The sequence below is a fragment of the Melopsittacus undulatus genome, chromosome 1, assembly GCF_012275295.1.
Source record: "Melopsittacus undulatus isolate bMelUnd1 chromosome 1, bMelUnd1.mat.Z, whole genome shotgun sequence".
Classification (NCBI taxonomy): domain Eukaryota; kingdom Metazoa; phylum Chordata; class Aves; order Psittaciformes; family Psittaculidae; genus Melopsittacus; species Melopsittacus undulatus.
The window spans coordinates 114,316,991-114,340,297 of NC_047527.1; the positions used below are offsets into that span (position 1 = coordinate 114,316,991).

Below are 23,307 nucleotides of genomic sequence, written 5' to 3' on the forward strand. Positions count from 1 at the left end.
ACAGCCCATCCTGTGACACGTCAATAGAACAGAGGAGCTTTCACTGAATAAGAGCTAAGACTGTAAGAAGTAGTCAGATTACAGTCAGCAGCATTGCATTTCAAACTTTACTTCCAAATTCTCTACCTCTTGCACCACCACCCCCCCATCAGTGCAAAGGGAAGTGGGGTTGTGGTCATACCATGATGTCCCTGCTGCTTCTTCCTTCTCACTCTTCCCCTACTCCAACATAGGGTCCCTCTAATGGGAAGACAGTTCTCCACAAACAACTCTTCAGCTCCTGGATGCACCTGAGACCACCAATGCCTAAAATAGGCAAGTTTCTTTGAAACCCCACAATCAACACATGTGTACAACCATGTAGGTGCATGAATGAGGTCTAATTTATTTTTCTCCTTCAAAAACTTCTTGCTATATGCAAGTTAGACATCACTGACTTCCACCTCAAACCAGATCATCCAGTACAGATTTTGGTGACTTCAAAAGTTAAGATTTTTTACTTTTGTTTCTAAATGCAGATTCCTATTATTTAGGTGGAAAGGTCCCATTCAAGTCCCACTAATGAAGCAGCAATTGAAAAAAGATTTGGATTTCTAGAGAAACATTCCCTAGAAACCTAAGCAGAGAAAGTGCAATTTGGCCATCATTCTCAAATTTATTTATGAGTTCAAATGTTTCATACACCTCAATTTACACAGTAGGGAACTTGGTGTTACATTTTATAGCCATTTACAGGGAATAAAAAGAAAACCAATATGCATAATTAAAATTAAACTTTATTACTTCAAAAATGGATGCCAAATACGTGGTGTATTTCTGTTGGCATAATCCTAAAATACGTGTACAACTGTAACTAGTCAGCCTAGACATTTGGTATACTGGTTTGTAACATTCAGAAGTTCTCCCACACCGCACTGGGATGGCACTAGTAAGCTGACAAAAACAAGCAAATAGAAAGTCATCCTGGTTTTGAAGGGGGAAAAAAAAAAGCATGTGCTTTTACTAAAAAACTAGGTTATAATCAAGCATTACACTCAGAAAACTGTAAAATACTATGTTACTTCTAGTTTTAAGTGTAGCTACCAATTTCCATTCACATTTATTGGCACCAGCCCAACTATTTTAATGTCCAATATGGTAACCTCCAACATCAGTACACTCATAAAGGCCCTTTCTGCAACAGAAGTCTACAATTAACTGTACAGAAGGATTATGATAAGGTGTGTTATTCCTAAAAACCAGTTCCATGATACCAGAATAATACTGGCATATGATTGCTCACAATCACTTCCACTTGACTGGGAGCTGCTTGTTTTCAAAACCTTTTTGTTATCCTCTTAGGAGTTCCAGAGGTTTTTGTAAGGGTTGAAAGACAAGGCTTTTCCCCCTACATTTACTGTAGAACAGAACTGGGAATGTCATTTGAAACAACACATGTTCCAAACATTTTCCGAACTACTCTTCAGTGAGCATTATTACCCCCTTGGAAGAAATCATCTGTTGGATTATCAAACGCCCATACATAGTATCAGCAGAATTTAGTTCTGTAGAATCTCCAGCAGTGTAAAAGCACTGTCATCAAAGCACTGTTACCCATTTACTGCAGTAATAAAAATTCTAAGACTCTTGTCAGCAGCACATCAGAGATCGTAGGTATTTCTCTTATCCCTGCCATGGTTCTGCCCAAAACATGGTCCAGAGAGGCTCAGTCACATTTAGCCTGTTGATTTTACATTACAGATTCTCTCCCAGCCATACATGTGTGTATTTTAACCCCAAGAGCACTGAATCATAATGGTTGTCTAACATGAAGTTCCGACAATTCCCTTTAACAGAGATGCATTGTGTAGCCGCTTCACTCTCAGTTGATGCTTTGTTGCCTAAGAAGTCTTTAAAAGCGACCTCTAGCTTCAGAGTATGAACATTAGACAGACTAGTTAACGAATCAACCTGTCAATCTGTCACACAAACATTACACAGCATATATTGTGGGGTACCACTTCAAACACATATGCAGCAGCATGACCCAAGCAGCTCTGCCAAAACACACCAGTGTATCTGCACGATTTTATTCTCAGCTTCAACACATTTGACTGAATCAGAACACTGAATTCAACCCTGAGTTTTATCCTCCTGAATAACTTATTGTGGGAAAAGTAGCAGGACCAGAGGATGAGGAACTTGCTTTATTTTTTTGTGTCTTACTTTGATGAGACACAACAAACAGATGAGTAACAGAAGCTCACAAGAGACAGAATAGTAAAAAGTCGCTAATGCCATACAAATCAGGAAGGGAAAAAAAGGCTCTATGCTGCGTAAGACTACTGCATTGCTAGATGTACATTCTTAAAATTGTCAGTATCCCAGAAGTTATCATCTTACTTCTAGTTTTTTTCCCTCTAGAACAATTTGTATTTCTTTGGCATCCAAAGTCTCGTATTTCAATAAAGCTTCTGCTAAATTCTTGTGTTCTTTTGCATGGGTCTTCAGGATGTTCTTTGCTCGCTCATACGAGTCCTAATGTTAGGGGAAAAAAAATGGAGATTATGAGAGTTTAGAACAAAAAGAACAGCAAGATTCTACTTTAAACATCATTTCTAGCTTGAAACAAGCATCTGAAGTGCACACATTCATAGCTAGCACAGCTCTTTTCTCAAAGATTTAAAATCTAGCTGGCATAAATCAAAAAACCCCAAACACAAAATAAAAAACACCACACTTGGTGCCACCTTTGCAGTCTGCAGAAGCAGGGACTAAAAAGAAAATCCTGAGAAAAACCTTAGTACATATGACTTAGAAAAGACTTACTAGATTTCAAAACTTGCTGATTGATGTATTCGATTTTACATTAGAAGCAGTGTTAAAGTAATCAAGGAATGTTCCTCAGAGACTCAAATTTTTAAAAGTTTATGAAACTCTCAAAGTATTAATATGTGGTTTTAGAAAGATGAAAGATACCCGAGTTACCAGTTGCTGCAAGGGGATGCATGTTGCCAGCATTACCAGCTTCAACTTTAACTTCTAGTTCTACAGAGATTGTTCTTATATGACCAAGTCAGTTCAAAAACAGCTACAGCAAAAAGGTGTTACTAATTTAAATGTTACAAAGAAACAGATTACCAGAACAGCCATTTGGAAGTTCTGTGGTTACTGATGTCACAAACTTCCCCAAGCAGATGGTACTGGCCACAGCGAGGAATAGGCTATTGGAAAAGGCAACTCTCTGATCCAGTATGGCCACTCCTGTGATTCTATACCAAACCATCTAGCTGCAAGTTATGAAATGTGGGAGTAACACAAAACATTCTCATCCGTTCTAAAATATTTTATAGCTGTATTTTTTTTTCCTATGAATTGAACAGGAAAAATACAAATCCTGACCAAACGTAAGAGGAAGTCTTCAAGAGTATATTAAAGAAGACAACACTATCAGCTGGTTTCTCACCACTCGTCCATGACAATCACCAAGAAGTTTTTATATGCAGGGATTTAAGCTTGCACCTACATTAAGTAGGTGTGAATGCTTTCATCCACCTGTTTATTTTCACCAGTACACATTTACCAAATGAATGTATCAGAGTGGAGGAGGAGAGAACCTTACCCGTAGAAGTGTTCTTACTTCCTGTTCAATTGCCGATTGAGTTTCAGGGCTAACCTTCCCCGCATCAGTATAGGTCATAACACCAAGCTAAACAACAACAACAGATACCTTTATCTTGCCACTACTGGAGTAACACACACAAAACACTGTTAGAGCTTCATCACCTATTGTTTCTATGTGCTAAGTCAGTTGTACGCTTGTTGAAGCGCTTGCAACAGAAGCAAAACAAGAAGCCTATTCATCAACTACATAGTCAGTGCAGAGTTCTATTTCAACAGGTCACAATACAGAACCTGATTAAGCATTTTCTTATTAAAAAAAACCCAAAACAAAATCCCTGAATTATTAACGCTTGGGTGGGTTATAAAGATGACTAAAAAAGATTGTTTTAGAAGTCTAGAAAACTCACCACTGGTGTCCCAACCCCCAAGATAATCCTCTATTCCAGAAGATTTCATTTTATTGTAAGTATTTTCTGCAAACATTAGTAACTTCCAAGGAAATTCTGAGGTGAAGATCTTGCAGGGTAATTTTTAACCTGTCAAAGGTTTTCTAGTTGAGGTCTCTATAGCAGGGACAGCCAGGACTACTTAGTGTCTCTGATCACTAACAAATAGATGTTTAGTTACAGAACATTCATTTGTATCAAACAAATAAGGATTGCTGATACTACCTTCTCGCTCATTCCAAATCTAGTCACCATCAGTCTGGCAATTTTAGTAGCGTTGTCAAAATCACTGGAAGCACCTAGACAGAGAACAGACGTAAGTTATGTTACTGAAAGCAAGTTAAACATGCCAGTCCACAGCTTTGATCACAAACACTTCTAACTACCAATCAGCTGACCTGTTGTGATGTGATCACTTCCAAATATGAGTTCTTCTGCTACTCTTCCTCCCATACAGACATCCATCTGTGCAAGAAGCTGGGATCTAGTTTCACTCCATCTGTCATTTTCTGGGAGCAAAGATACCTGTAAGATTCAGAACCGTGGTCAGATAACCACAAATGGAAGAAATACTGAAATAAAACTGAAAACATTCTTGTTTATATCCAAAACAGATATAAAGGCTTTCATGCAACAGTTTGAATGCTTTGGGCCTGCTCCTAATCTGCACACTCATCAGGTTTGCTTGGAGGTGCTTAGTCTACCACCTGAAATAGCCTCCTACAGGCCACAAGCACCACTTAAAATTAAGCAACTTAAACTTACAACCAGAAGAAACAGAACAACTTATTCTATTGATTTTTCCTTACTCCCTACACTTGTATTGAGCACAAATCCACTTGCCTGGAGGATCCAGACCAAGGGCTTTCTTTAACTGAACTTAATTAACATTACTTTTGATAAAGTTCAACAGAAACAGACATTAGAGGTATTTTTCTGTTCAAATGCTTGGCAGCTGAAGGCAAAATAGAAAAACTTAGGAATACCTATGCTAGAAACAAAGTAGGTAACTAGTTAAGATTTAGAAAAAGTTACACTGGGCAAAGAATAACTTGATACAGGATGTCTGTGTTAAAAGTACAGTTGAGCAATGCTTCTGCCTTCTAGTTCTTCAGACATTCTTCAAAGTTTCACTGTTGGGAGCTATTTTAACTGCAGCAGAATCAGACACACTTTTATTTCTTTCCTTGTATATATGAACTATCATACCAGCACAAGCTACTGATAAATGGAGGAAGAAAGCTTTCTCTGTCACACAGAAAACATGACCAGAAAGTTTCCTAACAGACAGCTCACAGCCAAGTATTTCAACATACTACAGTCTGCATTAACATAATTACAACAAACATAATTGTTGGCAAATTCTTCGCCAACATCAAACCAACATAAAATACTTACATGTCCAAGTGTTGTTCCTCGTGTCATGATTGTAGCCTTGTTGATCGGCATTGCATCTTTGGTGTAATATGCAATAATAGCATGTCCAGATTCATGGTAAGCAGTGATGGTTCTGTTTTTCTCATCAATTTCTACACTTCTACGTTCAGGTCCTTAAAAACAGGAACATGAATAAATATCTTTTGTACAGGTGACCACCACAGTCCATACATTACATACACTCACATTACATACACTCAAACAGAGCATGAAGAAGCTGAGGAACAGCATACAAGTAAAATTAACACTCATTAAGTGCAAATGTTTATGAGTAGGATTTTAATGTCTAAAATACACCTTAGAAACCAGCTGCTTTTAAAATAAAAGGTTTAAAATGCAGTTTAAGTATCTGAGAAAAATCCATTTCTTCTCTCAGGTATGAACAGGCCAGATTTTTAGTGTGCACGTCTCAGATGTTTTAGTTCTGTGTTATCACATGACAAGCTAGTTAAACAGAAGTTCCAGGTTTCTGGTCTCTTATTCTCCCCCTTAGGAGTAAGTAGGGGAAGGGTAAGAAATTAAGCCTGTGGCTTCCACTATGAAGTACCACATGCAGCAATTCTGATGGAAAAAAAAGGCACGAAGTCTTAAAGAATGAATTCTGTATTAGATTTTACATACTACTCTCTGGTCTCAAAAGGTTCTATTCAGAATTAGTTACCAGAAGACTTACTTGTTTAGAAAAAAAAAAACCAAAAAAAAACCCCAACAAAAAACAAGTAAAACACCAAATTAAAAAAAACAAAATAACAAAACCACCCCTAACAAACCAAAAGATGACAGCATAAAAACCTCTTTGTCTGCAAAAGTCTTAATCACACAAGAAAAACCCTGTGTAGTGTAACAAATATGTGTCTTTTGTATAAAATCCTACCCATTAGAATTTTGTCCTTGGAGAATTCTAGTTCTTTCATGGTTACCATATCTTTCCCATCAACAGCTGCCTTTAAGGCAGCTTGATTTACAAGATTTTCAAGCTCTGCTCCAGAAAATCCTACTGTGCCTCGTGCAATTATTTCTGGATCTACAGCTGTGAAGAAAAAAAATAAACTTGTCATAGGGTCCATACTCCTCCTGAAAAAGTTAGCATCATGAAGATACATCAAGAAATTATCAAATTTTAAGCAAAAATCATGAGTTAAATAAAAAATGTTCAGCTTTAGAAGAGCTGAAGTCTAATTCTTAAAAACACAGTGAACTGCTGGAGACTAGAAAGAAACACTGCCTTAACAAACTTGTAACACTACATACCAGGCAATTTTTGTATTCTTCACTGAGACATACAGTAAAGCCACAATTGCTGGTGGAATAAGGACTAATACATGAGTGGGCTGATCTAGGATAACAACTGTTACATAAGGTATTACAGTAAAGTATTTACTTACATGGATCATACTTTATTTTATTAAGGTACCACTTCAGAATTTCTGTACGACCTCTTACATCAGGCTTGGGAACAGTAACTTGCATATCAAAGCGACCAGGACGTATTAAAGCACTAAGGGAAAAGACAATTTAATACACTTACTTTAAAATGCTGCAGTAAAGTGTTACTAACATATTTAAGGAACAAAAATCCATCTGATATTTCTGAAGACATCTACACAGACTATTTCTGGCGCACAAATGCAACAAATACGTTTTACTTAACTTTCTGTAAAAAGACAGATGAAAGATGTATACTACCAACCCATTATAAAGGGTGCTTTGGGTTTGAAAAGTCTACATTACAAACAAGGAACGTAGCTTATCAACTTAAGAAAAGCTTCCAGAAATTTTAAGTGCTTAGAAACACGCTACTTATTTCTTCATATTTAACTAAACAACCTTTTAAATACCCCAAACTGGTTAACACACACCATTTTTAAGAGGGGAAAAAAATCAGCTATGGGATATTGGAGCAGGTCGCCAAGAGCAGAAGCCAGATAGTGGCTGCTCCATCCCTGGCAGTATGCAAGGCCAAGCTGGACGGAGCTTTGAGCAACCTAGTCTAGTGGAAGGTGTCCCTGCCCATGGCAGGGGAGTTGGAACTAGGTGGTCTTTAAGGTCCCTTCCAACCCAAATCCTAATCTGATTATCATATACAGATTTGAAGTTGCAGTGTTTTGGGTTTTTTTTGTTTCTTTGGCTTTTTGAATACATACACTGTAAAAATTATCAATTCATTATACTCACTTATCTAATGCTTCAGGGAAGTTCGTTGCACCAATGATAACAACACCTTCATTAGGTTTAAAGCTGCATGAAAAAAAAAAGAATGCTTTTGGAGACAGAATTTACACATTTTTTTGTCAATAATTTGCTCTATTTCTTATTCAGAGAAGAGATTCAGAGCAGCCCTGTGGAGAAGGACTTGGAGGGTTGGTTGATGAGAAAATGAACATGAGCCGGCAGTGTGTGCTCACAGCCCAGAAAGCCAACCGTATCCTGGGCTGCATCAAAAGGAGCATGACCAGCAGGTTGAAGGTGATTCTGCCCCTCTACTCTGCTCTCGTGAGACCTCAACTGGAGTACTGTGTGCAGTTCTGGTGTCCTCCATGTAAGAAGGACATGGAGCTGTTGGAACAAGTCCAGAGGAGGGCCACGAGGATGACAAGGGGATGAGGCACATCCCATATGAAGACAGGCTGAGAAAGTTGGGGCTGTTCAGCCTGGAGAAGAGAAGCTGCATGGAGACCTCATAGCAGCCTTCCAGTATCTGAAGGGGGGCTATAGAGATGCTGGGGAGGGACTATTCATTAGGGACTGTAGTGATAGGACAAGGGGTAATGGGCTCACAACAGGGGAAGTTTAGATTGTATATAAGGAAGAAATTCTTTACCATAAGGGTAGTGAGGCACTGGAATGGGTTGCCCAGGGAAGCTGTGAATGCTCCACCCCTGGTGGTGCTCAAGGCCAGGTTGGACAGAGCCTTGGGTGGCATTGTTTAGTGTGAGGTGTCCCTGCCCATGGCAGGGGGGTTGGAACTAGATGATCTTAAGGTCTTTTCCAACCCTAACTATTCTATGATTCCACGATTCTTCCTTTTGATATATAGCTAGCCTAAAACAAAAAATGGGCAATTATATAAAATAATTGCAGTTATTGTGCTACTACAACTCCAAATCTTCCATATGCTTTACAGTAAGGCCACTAATGCTACTGTTGGCAGTACTAGAAAGTGGTCATAAAAGCATCTTTAATTTCTATTCTTTAAAGCATTACAAAAAAAATTACAAAAAGGAAGAAAAATTCACCCCAATATTCAAAATTGTCAGTCAAGAACCTTCTGTGCCCTCAGAATCCCTATATTTACCCATCCATTTCAGCAAGAAGTTGATTAATGGTCTGTCTTGAATAGGGATGCATTGGAGATTCAATTCTCTTCCCACCAACAGAGTCCAACTCATCGATAAATATAACACATGGTGCATTTGCTTTTGCTTCCCCTGACAGAAGAAAAACAGCAGAAGGACAATTCAACCACACAAAATGTGTATCATAGGACTTTAGATTCTACTATTTCTATTACTCTTGGATTATACAAAGTTCTATTTGGTGCCACCAGAACTGTCCTGATTTTAGCCTAAAAAAATATTCAATCTATTTATTAAATGAAGTGATGCAAAGAGAGGCAAGGTTCTTTATCTCTACATTAGCTTATTGTTACCATGTTACAAGAAATTACTACTTAAATAGGTACAGAAATTTATTGTATTTCACATCCACTCCCTATAACGGCATATTTTTCATAGGCTTGGGTAGACAGCATTGACATATTAAATAAAAATAGCATTAAATGTGATGGTATTAAAAATATAAAATAAAAAAATGTAATAATAAACTTTAAGACCAATGACAGATATATGCATACCAGGATGCAACTCATGTCACCCTGCCAGACATATCTGTAAAATATTAATGTGCAAGTCAGTCATCTAAACCTCTGTAGTCACCAGAAAGTAATGCACACTTAAAGGCACAACGCGTTACAGTTTGCATACCCCTCCACATGAAGCAAGTCACATTTCTTCTACAAATGCAGACTAGTTTCTACATTGTATATGCCTGACACCATCAATCTTCCATTTAAGAGAAAATTGGATTCCCCCTCAAACAGAAAAGCCTCTTCTGTTAAAGTTAATTTGAGAAGTTTCAATATAATGCCCTTCTTATTCTGGGCCCATTAATGGGTATGAGAAAGGATATCTCAGTCCAGTGCTACACCATGATGCTGTAAAGTTCCCATACAGATTTAAAAAAAAAATAAAATTAAACAATGAAGGAAATAACCAAGAAGGTTAAATGTTTTTATCTTAAATTTACAATTAAATTCAAATTTACAATAATTTACATATAAGTAAATTACAATATAAATTATTCCATTTATTTTATAGAACACTGAATTTCTAAATTAAATTACTTCTCTCTGGGAGTGTTGTAACATCAGTTGTAATTTTTGCTGTAATTTTGCCTGATGGGCAAGATTCTACAGTTAACTCATACTCACAGAATTCTGAGATATACCTCCACAATTTATGTTTTATTAACCTGATACCCTACTATTCAGTAATCAGAACTGTACCTAATCAACACTGAACACAATCTCGCATGTGAAAACATTTCAGAACCACAAAATATTTAACTTACTGAATAGGCTTCGGATGCGACTAGCTCCTACACCAACAAACATCTCATCAAACTCTGATCCAGATGCATAATAAAAGGGAACATCAGCCTCACCAGCTACAGCCCGTGCAAGAAGAGTTTTACCCGTACCAGGTGGTCCAACTAACAGGATACCTGAAAAGACAAACAAAAACCCAAATAACAAAATCACCAAACCCACACAGCCTTATTACACAGGTACTGTTTCTTCCATGCATTAGGGGAAACAATTTACACTTGACTTCATAAAGCTTTTAACATCCCTTTTCAGATACTGCTCATCACTTGCCATCTGAAGAATCTTCCTATAACAAATCTAGATACATGGTGAACCATATGCAAACAACAGACCTGTAAGGCTATCAGAGAGAATACTTCAGGCTTCTGTATCCATTAATAAAGAAGCTTTCACAACTCTTTGAGGATTTACTTGTTCCTCAAGTATTTTAAACAAACAAAGAAATCCACTACCCATGTCTAATATTATTTCAGCATTTTTTCAAATCCAAGCTAAATAAAATAGTACTATTTAGGCCCATTTTGGTTATATACTTTTCTGATTCCCTAACTAAAGGAAAAAACATTCAGAAGCTAGGCTGTAAATCAGTCTTTCAGTATAGAACAAAGCTACAAAGACAGCCACAGTGACATATGAATTTTACTTCTCCTGAGAATGAATTCTTACCTTTTGGAAGTTTACCTCCCAGTACAGTAAATTTATGTGGGTTTTTCAGGAATTCCACAACTTCTTGCAATTCCTGTTTAGCTTCTTCAACCTACACATAAAAAACATGCCACAAAATATAACCAAGCATTTCTAAAATAAATGCATTTTGTAAGCAAGTTCTGAATTAGAGACTAAGTCTCTAGTTGAGTATTGATAAAATATACTCATCAGAAAGAGGAGACAAAAGTGTACCACAGAATTTCTGTGGATACCAAGTGCCCATTAATTTAATTCAATCTGTTTCCTAGAACTGTTCATAGGAATCGATAAACGCTGAAGTTGTTAATACTGAAAGAATAACCAAACAGTTCAAGACGAGATCTGACTACATCAAGATTAGTCTGATTAGTTAAAGAGATTAAGTCTATTTGGAAAGAAGAGGGTGAGGTCCTCATTTGGCCACTGACAGCCAAAGAACAGCTGAATTGAAACAATAAAGCTATCCCATCAGCAGTGACATGGCCACTTTTTTCTGAGAAACTCTGTATCTCCTGTCCTAATATCAGAAATCCAAAAGAGATGGTACTAAGAGAGAAATGATCAAATGGCATTACCAACTTCTTGTACTGGTCAACTTCTGCAAAAAACAGATTAACATGGATACTTATGGCCTGGCTTTTGCTATTCTAACCTTTAAAAATGGAATTCAACAAGTCAAGAATGCACTTTTTATAAGGTATTAAAATACCACAAAGATACCAGATAGAACAAGAATGGTTAAAGCCCTCCATCTTGGGTGGTCAGTATCTGTATCAGGCTTCTGCTCATATGAAGTTTCATGAACAGAGTAAACACTGCTCAGGCTGACAGTAATTAGTTAAGCAGAAACTCAGACTTTACTTCTGAACTTACCCCTTTTACATGTTCGAAGGTGACATTTTTCAACTGGATTGGATCAACTGCAGCATCGAAGATACTCGATGTTCGAAAGCGTACTGATAGCAAACAGCAGATGATGAACAACAAATTTACACAGAGTCACTTAATTCCAAGATGAAATTTGCACTGGAATGCATATCACCATTAAGCCACTAATTTTACACCTGCCCTTTTAACAGGGCATGTTTCCATTTACAAGTGTCCAGCAAGAATTAAGATATACTTAAACAAAAAAAGGAAAAAATATTTGTAATTAATTTGGTGATGTGCTTTTTAGTCATCTGTAGTCTAAATGCCAGAAGCTTTCCCTCAGTGTAACCTTTCTTGAGACCCAAGCTGTAATTTAGCATGAAGTTGAAATTCTCCATTTACATTAGTTCCACATTGGCTCATTCCACTATTCCCAACAGGTTTCTAAGGTGACAATTTGGCCTGCTATTACCTAGTCACTATAAACTAAGCTGTGATTACAAATAAAAAACAAACTGCTGACCTAGATAACACATCATCTAAATTCAAAGACAAACATATAACTGGTGAACAGTCTCGACAACTTCTCCGTTTGGTTCCATGTAATTGTTTCACCAAATGAATTAAAATAATTATACTAAGAGACAACTTTTTGTCTCCATAAATATTTTGGTACACTACTGTCTGAAAGGCTGTAGACAAAAGCAGCAAACACCTCTTCCCTGTTATCCTAAAACAGTCATAATCAAAACACATTTACTTTGTGCTAAACCTCCTGGAAGTAACAACACAACAAAAACAATGCAGGAAAAAAAGTCAACTAACCAGCATCAGAAAAGGAACCTTTCCCAGGTAAAAATGATGAATATATAGCAAGATAAAAACAAAGAACAAAAAGAAAGAAAGAAAGCAAACGTGATCTTCTCAAGGAATCTGTAAAAGAAAACAAACAAAAAAAAAGTTTTAATATGAGCTGAAATAAACTACTTTCTGAATGCAAAGACAAAATACATGAACTAAAACAACTTACCAAGTGTTTTTTGCAGGAATACCTGTGCTTTCAAAAAGCCTTCTGCAAAACCAGTTTTAAAAGCATCCTGGTGTGCCTCTGGGATGTTTTTTGTTTTCATTAGTGCATCCAAATTTTCAACATCAATCCTGCGCTTTCTCAGGATAAAGCCCTGAAATATTTTCCACAGCAGCGTTAGTATGCACTGAGTTTTGATATACAGTTAATTTACTACCTGGTTAGCATGGGTGAAAAAAAAAAAGGCATATAATTTAGGTGCTATGGGGTTAGTTAGATGTCACAGGGCTGTAGCTTCAGTGTGGAATAACAATGGCTCCTGCAGGGGCACCCCTGAACAGGTCAGAGCCCTCTTGGTCAGAGTCCAGTTCCAAACAGAAAATACAAGGCTTTCAGGAGCTTGACTTCAGTACAACAAATTAGAAGCAAAGATTATTTTGGTTAACTTGGTTTATTAAGTCCTTTGCTACTCCAAGCCTGAAGTCATCTATCAAATTAAAAGTACATAAATGAGTTTGTAACTTATAAACCCAACAAGTTTCAAATTTTTGTATCTTAAAAATATACCAGCCAAAAGTAATGGTATTTTCTATTCTGAAAACATCAATCACATGCCAAACTGCTTAAAAAAAAATACACACTGTATGTTAAACTAACTGTATTTCTGTTTAAACAAATAGTTTCACTCCAAGCTATTTTTAAAAGCTACACAAACAGAACACAAAGGATTTTATTTCTAGAGTTTAAAACTGACACCTACTGAAACTACACTCCTAAAAAAATTCAAATAATCTTTAGAGTGGTGATATATGAAGCAAATCTGCGTATTAGTAAGAAAAAACTGTACGCTGCCACTAGCTCAAGTTTCAGAATTAGGAAATTTTTTCACACAAGTAAAACAAAACACCCTTGGTAAATTGTGAAGGTTCACTGAAGAGAAGGAGATGGTCTAAATAACCCCAAACCAACTTCATAATGTTATTTATATTTACCTTCAGAATTGAAGAAAGTGAACTTTTTGTTTCTGTGAATTGTTCAGACGTTGACTGAAGACGTCTTGTTCTTGATCTCAAAGTCTTAAAGTTCCGTGTTTGTATGTAAACTTAAAGTAGTAATAATAAAAAAAAAAGTTAAAAATTATCCATTACTACCACTAAAAAAGGCCTAGGAAATTTCAGACACTATTACATAAAAATACTATCATGATTGAACTGAATAGAGAAGGCTGCGTGGAGACCTCATAGCAGCCTTCCAGTATCTGAAGGGGGCCTATAGGGATGCTGGGGAGGGACTATTCATTAGCGACTGTAGTGACAGGACAAGGGGTAACGGGCTCAAACTTAAAGAGGGCAAGTTTACATTGGATATAAGAAAGAAATTCTTTACTGTTAGGGTGGTGAGGCACTGGAATGGGTTGCCCAGGGAGGCTGTGAATGCTCCATCCTTGGCAGTGTTCAAGGCCAGGTTGGACGAAGCCTTGGGTGGCATGTTTTAGTGTGAGGTGTCCCTGCCCATGGCAGGGGGCTGGAATTAGATGACCTTAAGGTCTTTTCCAACCTTAACTATTCTATAATTCTATGATTCCACATATATCCACAGTAAAAAGTCAAAAGAATTGCAAACAGCAATCTGTTTAAGATGCCTGATCAAAAAAGCAAGAACAGGAAACTGTATGAAAGACACCTCTGTATTTAACTGTAATAACTGGATAAATAAACCAATAAATTTCAGTACTGTAAATGTATAGTTAAGTAATTGTGAACCATGTTTGTAAGCTGAACTCACAAGCAAACTGCCGACTGTTTCACTATATCTTCCCCATATTTTCTTTGTTAAAATAATCAGGCGTTCATGCAGTGAATTACAGATAATTGGTCAAACCCCATCACCATCTCAGGGAACAGAAAAGGCATACAGCCGAACTAAATCCAGGCTGGCTGACAACCATGAAACATTCAAAGTTAATCCAGAAGGATGCCAATGAAGTTTCCTATTCTAAGATAAGCTTTATCTAAAAGCTCAGCTGTGATGGAGATTTTATCACATAAACAACAAAAGCCAAGAATATTTATCTTTTTTCACAACTACATTTTAAAATAATCACTAGTACCAGTGAATTCTATAGTTTTCACTACACCTTCTGTTATAGAATAGCACCAGATAAAAGTAACTTCTGGAAGTGATCTAGTCAAAGTCCTGCTAAAAAAAGCCCTAACTTCAACAGTCAATCAAGGACTTGTGGACCTCGTCCAGCTCAGTTTTTAAAATCTCCAAGGATTAGGATAACCCCAACACTCCAGGCCACCTGTTTCAGAATTTAGTCATTCTCATTGTGACAATTTTCCAAACAGGAATTTCCTTTGCCTTTACTTGTACTTGTTGCCTCTTAATCAAGATGTACAAGAGAAGGGCAGCTAATATGGCTCAAATATCATTTACATCATTCCTTGCCTTTTCTTCAGCTAACTTTAAAAATTTAGATCCCTCAGCTTCCCATGTACATTAAATGCTCAAAAATCTGCACCCTTCCTTTTGTCTCATCACTGAGCAATAGGATCCATTTTGTCAGCATCTCTCTCAGCTATAGGACACAAAACCAGACACAGTATCCAGATGTAGTATCAAAAGAATTGGATAGAGGACAATAGCTGAACTCCCTGAGCTCCTGATTGTGTTCTTGTTAAGGAAGCCCTGTTGATACCCATCCTATCACACACGCGGAAGTAGTTTAAACCAGTCATGAAACACCTTAAAAAGTTCCTGGGGATGAATAACAGACTCAACATACTTACTGATACAAAAGCAGTCAGCTCATTATGATCTTTTAAGAATATTGGCCAGAGATACTGTTATCTTTGAACAAGATTCTATAGTTACACAATGTTTACTAACTTAATTCTGGAAACATACTACTCAAATGTAAAAATTCATTATCTAAAGTGTTAGCATCAATATAAAGCTCCCCCTGGAAGTTTACAGTATTTCCCGAGTGATGCCTCTAAGACAAAAGTAAAGATACTTTCCCAAAATAAGAAGATACTATAGGGATTAAAACCACTGTAGGTTATTGTTTCATACCTGGCCAACTCCGGATATCCGAACAGAAGTTTTGGAGGGGATTAGTATGCTGTCTGTACAAACAAGATGAGCGCAAAACACTGAAAACATCCACAAAGCCTGTAAAAAGACACAGCAAAGTATAAATACACCCAATATTAAACAACAGATAACATTTCTTCTTCCACGGAATATTAATTCTATTTTACTGTGGTCCTTCTGGCATTTGTAACTAAACTAAACAGTGAAGCTGAAGGATCAGCATTCAAACGTTTAACTCCGAAGGCTTTAAAGAACAGATCGCTCAGTGGCACTTGAAAACAGGCTATGTATGAAGTATGAAAAAACTCTAAACTACACTAAGTCTACTTAATTGTACAGTCCTCATTCAATACAGCAGCAAGAAGAAATGAAAGAGGGCTGTCATTTATCTGTTGTACAGTTACCAAAAGTTAAAAGAATTCATCCTCATTTAGCAGGTAAGAATTATTTAAGAAAGGTCAGAGACCTGGGGAGGGGAAAAAAAGTGAGGCCAGCCCTACATATGCTGTCGTCATAGTAATTCAGAAGCTAATGTAATCATAAAAAGGGTGAGGGTTATTTTTTGGTTTATGTATTCTGAGAAAGTTATTACATCAATTAGATACGTCTATGGTAGCAGAAAGAACCCTGAAAGTTCCTAATATTTTTTTGAAGTTATATGATTGTAATAACAGCTTACAAGCTAACAACTGAATTACTGAAGAACTATGGGAAGAAGAAGAAAGTATTAGCTGTTAATTCTACGATACTTTATATTCCATTATCTTCTATATCACTGCACATTGGCTAATTTAATATAATGTAATTGTGAACACATTAATTTAATAAAACAGAAGTACCCTCCTGATTTCATGCACAAGTATATGTACAACATACATATATCAATAGTAACAGTCATCCATAGCCTGCAGTGTCACCTACACAAAAGTATCTTCTTGAAGATTTAGCATCTCCCTTGCCTGTGGCAGTCTTCCACCTATAACCTTGCTTTGACAACCAGTCCGATAAGTTTCCAGGTCAATCCAGCAAAGCTCTAAAGCATTTGCAAGTCTTCTTCACATTCGGGAAACTGCCTCTAGGCTAAATTATTTACACCTCGCATCACAATGCAATTTAATACTTCTTCTCTAATAGTAGCCCTGAGATATTATTCTTCTTTTTCTCCCAACTGCAATACTATATAGGCAGTATCTCAAATGTTAGCTATATGCTTCTGTTCCCAACACATTCCTGAGCACCTACAACGGCCTTGCTTCTTGTATTTTAGATTAATCCCAACAAAGCATCTTCAACTGTTAAGGAACCACGCTTCCTTTATTTCAATAATACTCTACATGGACTGTTAACAGTTTGCCACCCATAATTCCTTTCTAATTAAAGTCCTCGTGTAATGTTCCTTGAAGCAAAAAACTTTATGTAAACCGCAGATGTTCATGACTGCATTATGCTCTTCATCAGGGATTGTAGTGATAAGACAAGGGGTAATGAGTTTAAACTTAAAACAGGGGAAGTTCAGATCACATGTAAGTAAAAAGTTCTTTGCTGTGATGGTGGTGAGGCACTGGAACAGGTTGCCCAAAGAAGCGGTAAATGCTCCACCCATGGGTGACACGTCCATTGTGAGCTCCACTGCCCATGGCAGGGGGGTTGGAACCAGATGATCTTAAGGTCCTTTCCAACCCTAACTATTTTATGATTCTATGACTCTATGTTAGCGTATTAGTAAAATCTCATTTCTTCTACTTAGTGAAAAAATTCATAGGTCATCTTTGGGAGACAATGCACTTGTACTACTGCTGAGTTCAGACAATGTTAATAGCAGCCAAATTCAAATCTGAATTTGCAGAAACAATTCCAATTGTCTGCAGAAACAAAACCAATCCAGGTTGAATTTTCTCAAATTCCAAAGATTCAAAAGCACTACTCTAGAGACAACCTGTACACAATGAAAAAAAACATATTAATGCTCTTTTTATTAAAGTTTTTTAAAATTCTCAAGTTATCTACAGCAAAAGAGATTAAAGAATAACAGTGTTCACCTTTACAATTTACCTCCAGTTTTCATAAGCACTTTATTCTGAAACATACCATGCTTATTTTCAAAGAAGGATTCAGCAGAGATGTACGATGTATGCCACTGTGAAGAGACTTTGTTTTCTAGACAGTAGCCAGGAAGCAACCTGTTCACCAATTCTTTGAAATGATTCGCTTTCAGATCAGACAATCCCAGATCTCTTAAATTAAATACAGACTGGAAAACAGAAATAAATTCAGAATTTACTTAAGATTACCTTAGGGAGGAAAAGTTTAAGAATAACTGAGTTAACTTTTTGGCTCAATACAGCATCTATATTTCACAGTTCAGACTGAAACAAAAATTTCTAAATGAAGATAAACAAATTAAAGGACACAGTCAAAGAAAGAATATTTGCTACTGTCAGTACAAAATAACTGTTCCATTTGCACATACTCATATTTTGTCACCATACATTTATGACAATGTGTTTTCTTTCAGATTTAGTCTTTTTAACACCATCCTGCTCCCTGATTGAAGCAGACATGGAAAAAACACAACACTTTTCTAACTCTCTATACTCTTAATGACAAATGCAAATGCAGAGTGTGAGGGGCAATGACGTACAGCAATAGCCACCCATTATGTTTTTATTAAATGAGCAAAGTGCAAAATCCCCCCCAACCTCTTTTTTTTATTAGTTTTTTGCTATCCTTTATGCATTTAGTGCAGATATAGCACCAGCACAATACTCTACCCAGAGTTAAAACTGTAAAAAGCTACAAAGTACGTAGACACACAATAAAGGGCAAAAGTTTCTATGGGGTAAAGGGTAAGTACTAGGATATGGGATTTCCTACAAAGCAAATTAACTATTAAAAAAAGGATAGAAGGCACATATACTTGAGTTACTAAAGATGTAACCTCAATCAAAGCAATTTTACTCTTGTATTTTACAGACAGGAGAAAAACTTTTCAAGAAGAGCATGTTTTAAGAAACACGTATTAGCTTGGACCCTTAAAAATATCTTTCAGCATTTGACTTTTACACATGGTTTAAAGGAATAGCTCAAGCCTTCCTACTTCAGCTTAATTGCCGTCTGGAAAACGACTGAAATGATGTGGGGGTGTTAAAAAAAAATAAAATTAGAGGAAATGTGCATTTTCTGTGACCCTTCAGAACAGGTTACTACTTCCAAACACATACTTAACTTTGCAGCAGAGAAGTCTCACTTTCTCAAGTGACAGGTTTTGCCACAGTAATAGTTCAGCTTTATTTGATACTAGAACCACATTTACTATATCAGTACTTGCTGATTTAATATTTGAGCTTAACCTTTATTTAAACTTATTACAGTCTAATCAACTTGCTTTAAGAACTTTTTAAATTCTTATTTTTATACTTTTATCATGCTTGGAGGAAGCAAACAGGTGTACAATGAATCAGAGAGAAAATATTAAATGTGAAGATCCCTTTGTATTTAAAGGAGACTCTTGCTGATTAGAAAGACAAATACAGAACTGAATAAATGAAACACATTTTTTGTTTCATTCAATAATCCAAATCTCCCACTGAAATAAATTTTTATCACCAGAAGCAAATACAGGATCATGAAAAATAATAAAAAATAATAAAAAAAACCCAATGGAATCACAGCTTTGCACTTTTCTGTATTTTGATTTTCAATGTGAAGAACAAAAAAAATGCCTAATGAAAATTTAACATATTTTCATACAAAAATAAGAATTCATGCAGATATTCTATTTAATATCTTAAAAACCCTCAACATATTTTATGTTACAGCCTTTTTTCTCACAAACAATAATGAAACAAAATTTGCTGGAACTCAATGAGTGAAAAGTGATAAAAAGTTTAATAGGAGTGTTATTGTTACTTCAGAGCCAGAAACCTTAAGTTGAAAGTGAACAAATCCCCTCCTCATTTGCAAATTGATACCAAGAGAAGTAATACCTTTTTTTCTTGTTAATGAAGTACTGTATTTTCGTGGAATCAATCACAAAGCACTGACTAAAGTTCTGCAGAAAAGTTACATCTATGTGTCAATGTTCTGTTTCATTCAGTTACATTGCATTATTTTATGAAACAAGTCAAATACTAAATTCCCTTAAGCTAATATTATTCAGACTTAGCTCAGTTAAAAGCAAATCACCACTTTTCCCAAAGGTTTTTAGTACCTCACTCTTCTGAGGATCGTGCTCTGGGGAGGTGTCCCTCTGAACAGGATGTACAGATGCTGTGCTGGCAGTAGTAGTGGAGCTTTTTGGTGAATGAAAGGCATTAATAAGGTGACTCAGAGGAACAGTAGCCTGGAAAGAGGGGGGAAAAAAAACCACAAAAAGGCCTTTTTAAACTATTTAAACAAAACCCCATTCCAAACACTGGCTTATAATCGGATAACTAGTACACTGCCTTCCAACTGAGGATTTCATAATAAACCACATGAAGTTAGCTTCAACACCACAGTGTCAGATGACACCTCTAAAGAAAAAGAAAACAAAAACTAAAACGACCAAGAAAGTTAAGAAAGTTTACATATGCATGACAGATTAGCAAACCACAAAGCTTGGAAGAGGAGGGGGAAAAAAAAAAAAACAACTACATTTCCTGATTTTCAAATATAAGCATGGTTTAAAGAAAGTAATTGCTAGATTTCAAAATAGAACAGTAGGTATAGTTCATCAACACTTAACAAATGCAAAGACTGCCCTTGATTTGCACTTAAGCCAATGCTCAGTTACAAAGAGAACTTCTTACATATATACATACATATACACTTCCTTCAGAATACTTGTCTATTTTTCCTTTATGTATCATTTGTTTGCTGTGTTAGATATGTACTGTTGCAACCAAGCAACAGAACAAAGACTGTTGATGTCTTTGATAAACATTACAAACCCAATTATTTCACAAAACAAAACCTTGTGAAAGGATGTTTTCCCCCTGTAGTCCCCATGCTCCCACTGAGTCAATTAGCTAACATTCCAAATAGTTGTTTTCTTCACACAGCAATAAAAGAACACAAAAAAGGAAACATAATCAATATGGGGAGAAAGAGAGGGGGAAAACAATAGCAAATTACTTCTACTGAAATGTCTGCAAGTTGACCCCATCTCTTGAAATTAAAGCCTGTTTACAACCTGTTTACAGTTATTGTCACTTAGGCACTTCTCTTTGGAAGAAATGTTCACTTAAAATATTCCTGATTATTGATGTCTGCAAGACAAAGCTGAGATCATCAGCCTGATAAGACTTCACAACACAGCACAGCCACAGAAGAGAAGCAATGCTCTTTAAACATGAACAAAAAGAAACAAAGAGAAAAAAATAGTAAATGAGGTACTCCACCTATTTAGTAGAAGGCCTTAATTTCCGTTTTTAATACAAAATATTGTAGTATGATGAATTTTACATTATCCCTGGAGAGATATCCAAGCAACAGATCTCATCAAGCTGGTTCCCTTGAACAGAAAGCTCAGTGGCTGCTTTTGAATAGCACACAATCACGAGGATTTATCAACATCTAATTCAGAGATCACCATTCTCAAGTTATTACTGATTCCTGCATTATTTTCAAACAGCACGTATTTTAATTTATTAAGTAGTACTTTTATAACTGGAAAGATCTATATTTTCCCTAAATTATACAAGGTATTCCCCAAAGTTTCCTGTTTCCTTCCTTGGGATCCAACTTTAGCAACATACCTAAGCATCAAATTATCCTATAGAAAGCACATGCACACATTACAGTCAGTTCTGCAGTTCAGCAGCACTCAGTGATACCACCTGATGAATCAGAGTATAAAAGCCTAGATACACTCCTACTCTAGCACATAACTATGGTGAATATATGGTTGTCCTGGGTTCAGCAGTGGCAGTCATTTTTCTCCTTCTTAGTAGCTGGTGCAGTGCTGTGTTTTGACTTTCGGCCTGGGAACAACGCTGATAACACCGATGTTTTTAGTTCCTGCTCAAATGTTTACCCTGACCAAGGACTTTGTGAGTCTCATGCTCTGCTAGGGAAGATGGGAAGCCAGGAAGAAGCAGAGACAGGACACCTAAACCAAAGTAGCCAAAGAGGTATTCCATACCACAGCACATCATGCCCACAATGTAGAACTGGGGGCAGTTACCCAGAAGGGCTAGTTCACTGCTTAGTTGGGCTGGGTATCAGTTAGCAGGTGGTGAGTGGTTGTATTCTCTTCCCTTGTTATTTCCCTTACCATTATTATTATTGGTGGTAGCAGTAGTGATTTGTGTTGTACCTTAGTTATTAAACTGTTCTTATCTCAACCCGTGGTAGTTATATTCTTTTGATTCTCCTCCCCATCTCTCCGGGAGCAGGGAGAGAAAAGGAAGGGGGAGTGAGCGAGGACTGTGTGGCTGATTTACGACTGAGCTTAAACTACAACAATGGTACAAATAATTCCAACACTTCCAAAATGCCTCAATCTTATGTCACAGAGTTGGAGTGCAACTCCGGCTGCTGGAATGACACCCAACCACAATATCTGACTGAGCCTATGGCAGAGGAACATCCTTCCACAAGAACTTCCATCTCTGTGTTGATTTGAGAGAAGATCAAGAGAGACAGTGCTGTGAGAAATGAAAACTGTCTCAGAATTAGTCTGAAGTTATAATTAAACTCTTAGTTTGTATGGTAAAACCATAAAGCTTGCAAGGTCAAAGCCAGCATGCCAACCACTAACCACACTTACATTTCACTATGCTAACAGAAGTAATTAACACATTCTCCACATCCAGCAAGAACAATGGAATTCCACATACAATTGCCCTAGCTCAAAACATAAACCACACTGGTTCAGCTCAAAGTCCATAAACACCACTAGTCCCATCAGACTCACTAATAAAAGATGACTTCCTGATTGCATCCCGACTGCTCTGTATAATAACTGAGGGACTCTTCCTTTACGAGCTCTTCCAATACTTAAGTTTCTTTTTGGTTTTCACAACCACCCGTGACAATCAACAGCAGTTTAACTTCAGCTTTAATAACACGGCCAAAGCGCCACCTCCAGGCCACGTCTTCATTTCATATTTGACAAGCTTTTACTTTCTCTCTCCTCCATTTACGTACTTTTTTCCCCAAGATACGAACCCTCGGCCACCGTAGCCCTTAAGAAGCCGGCAGCCCCCCGCTGCTCAGCCCCCAGCTACGCGGCCCCCACATCCGCTCAACGTTCTCCAAAGCTCCCAAAATGCGGCAGCAGGCTCTCGGCTCCTCAAGCCGAAGCCGCAGACACGGGTCTCCCGAGTGCCTCCTTCCGGCTCCGCGGCCTCTACCCAGCCGCGAAATGAGCTCCCAATGGGAAGGCCGCCCTACGCCCGGCGAGCTGCGCACGGCCACGGACCGAGACCACTGCCGCTACACTCTGCCAGCCCCCTCACCTGAGGCTGCACGGTTGAGAACGAAAACAT

At 37.2% G+C, this 23,307-nt stretch overlaps 1 protein-coding gene across 1 annotated transcript; it reads right to left on the reverse strand.

Annotated features, from left to right (window-relative positions):
• Positions 1 to 641: 641 nt before the first annotated feature.
• YME1L1 (YME1 like 1 ATPase) lies at positions 642 to 23,307 on the reverse strand. Its single transcript, XM_031052374.2, has 19 exons — positions 23,278 to 23,307; positions 20,046 to 20,177; positions 17,924 to 18,086; positions 15,815 to 15,913; positions 13,729 to 13,838; positions 12,740 to 12,890; positions 12,535 to 12,642; positions 11,713 to 11,795; positions 10,819 to 10,909; positions 10,116 to 10,268; positions 8,782 to 8,914; positions 7,662 to 7,724; positions 6,872 to 6,984; positions 6,361 to 6,516; positions 5,448 to 5,599; positions 4,448 to 4,574; positions 4,275 to 4,348; positions 3,602 to 3,688; positions 642 to 2,517 (listed from the first exon to the last, which is right to left on the reverse strand). The coding sequence occupies exons 1-19, from the start codon at positions 23,305 to 23,307 to the stop codon at positions 2,374 to 2,376; spliced, it is 2,169 nt and encodes a 722-aa protein (XP_030908234.1). The 3' UTR covers positions 642 to 2,373.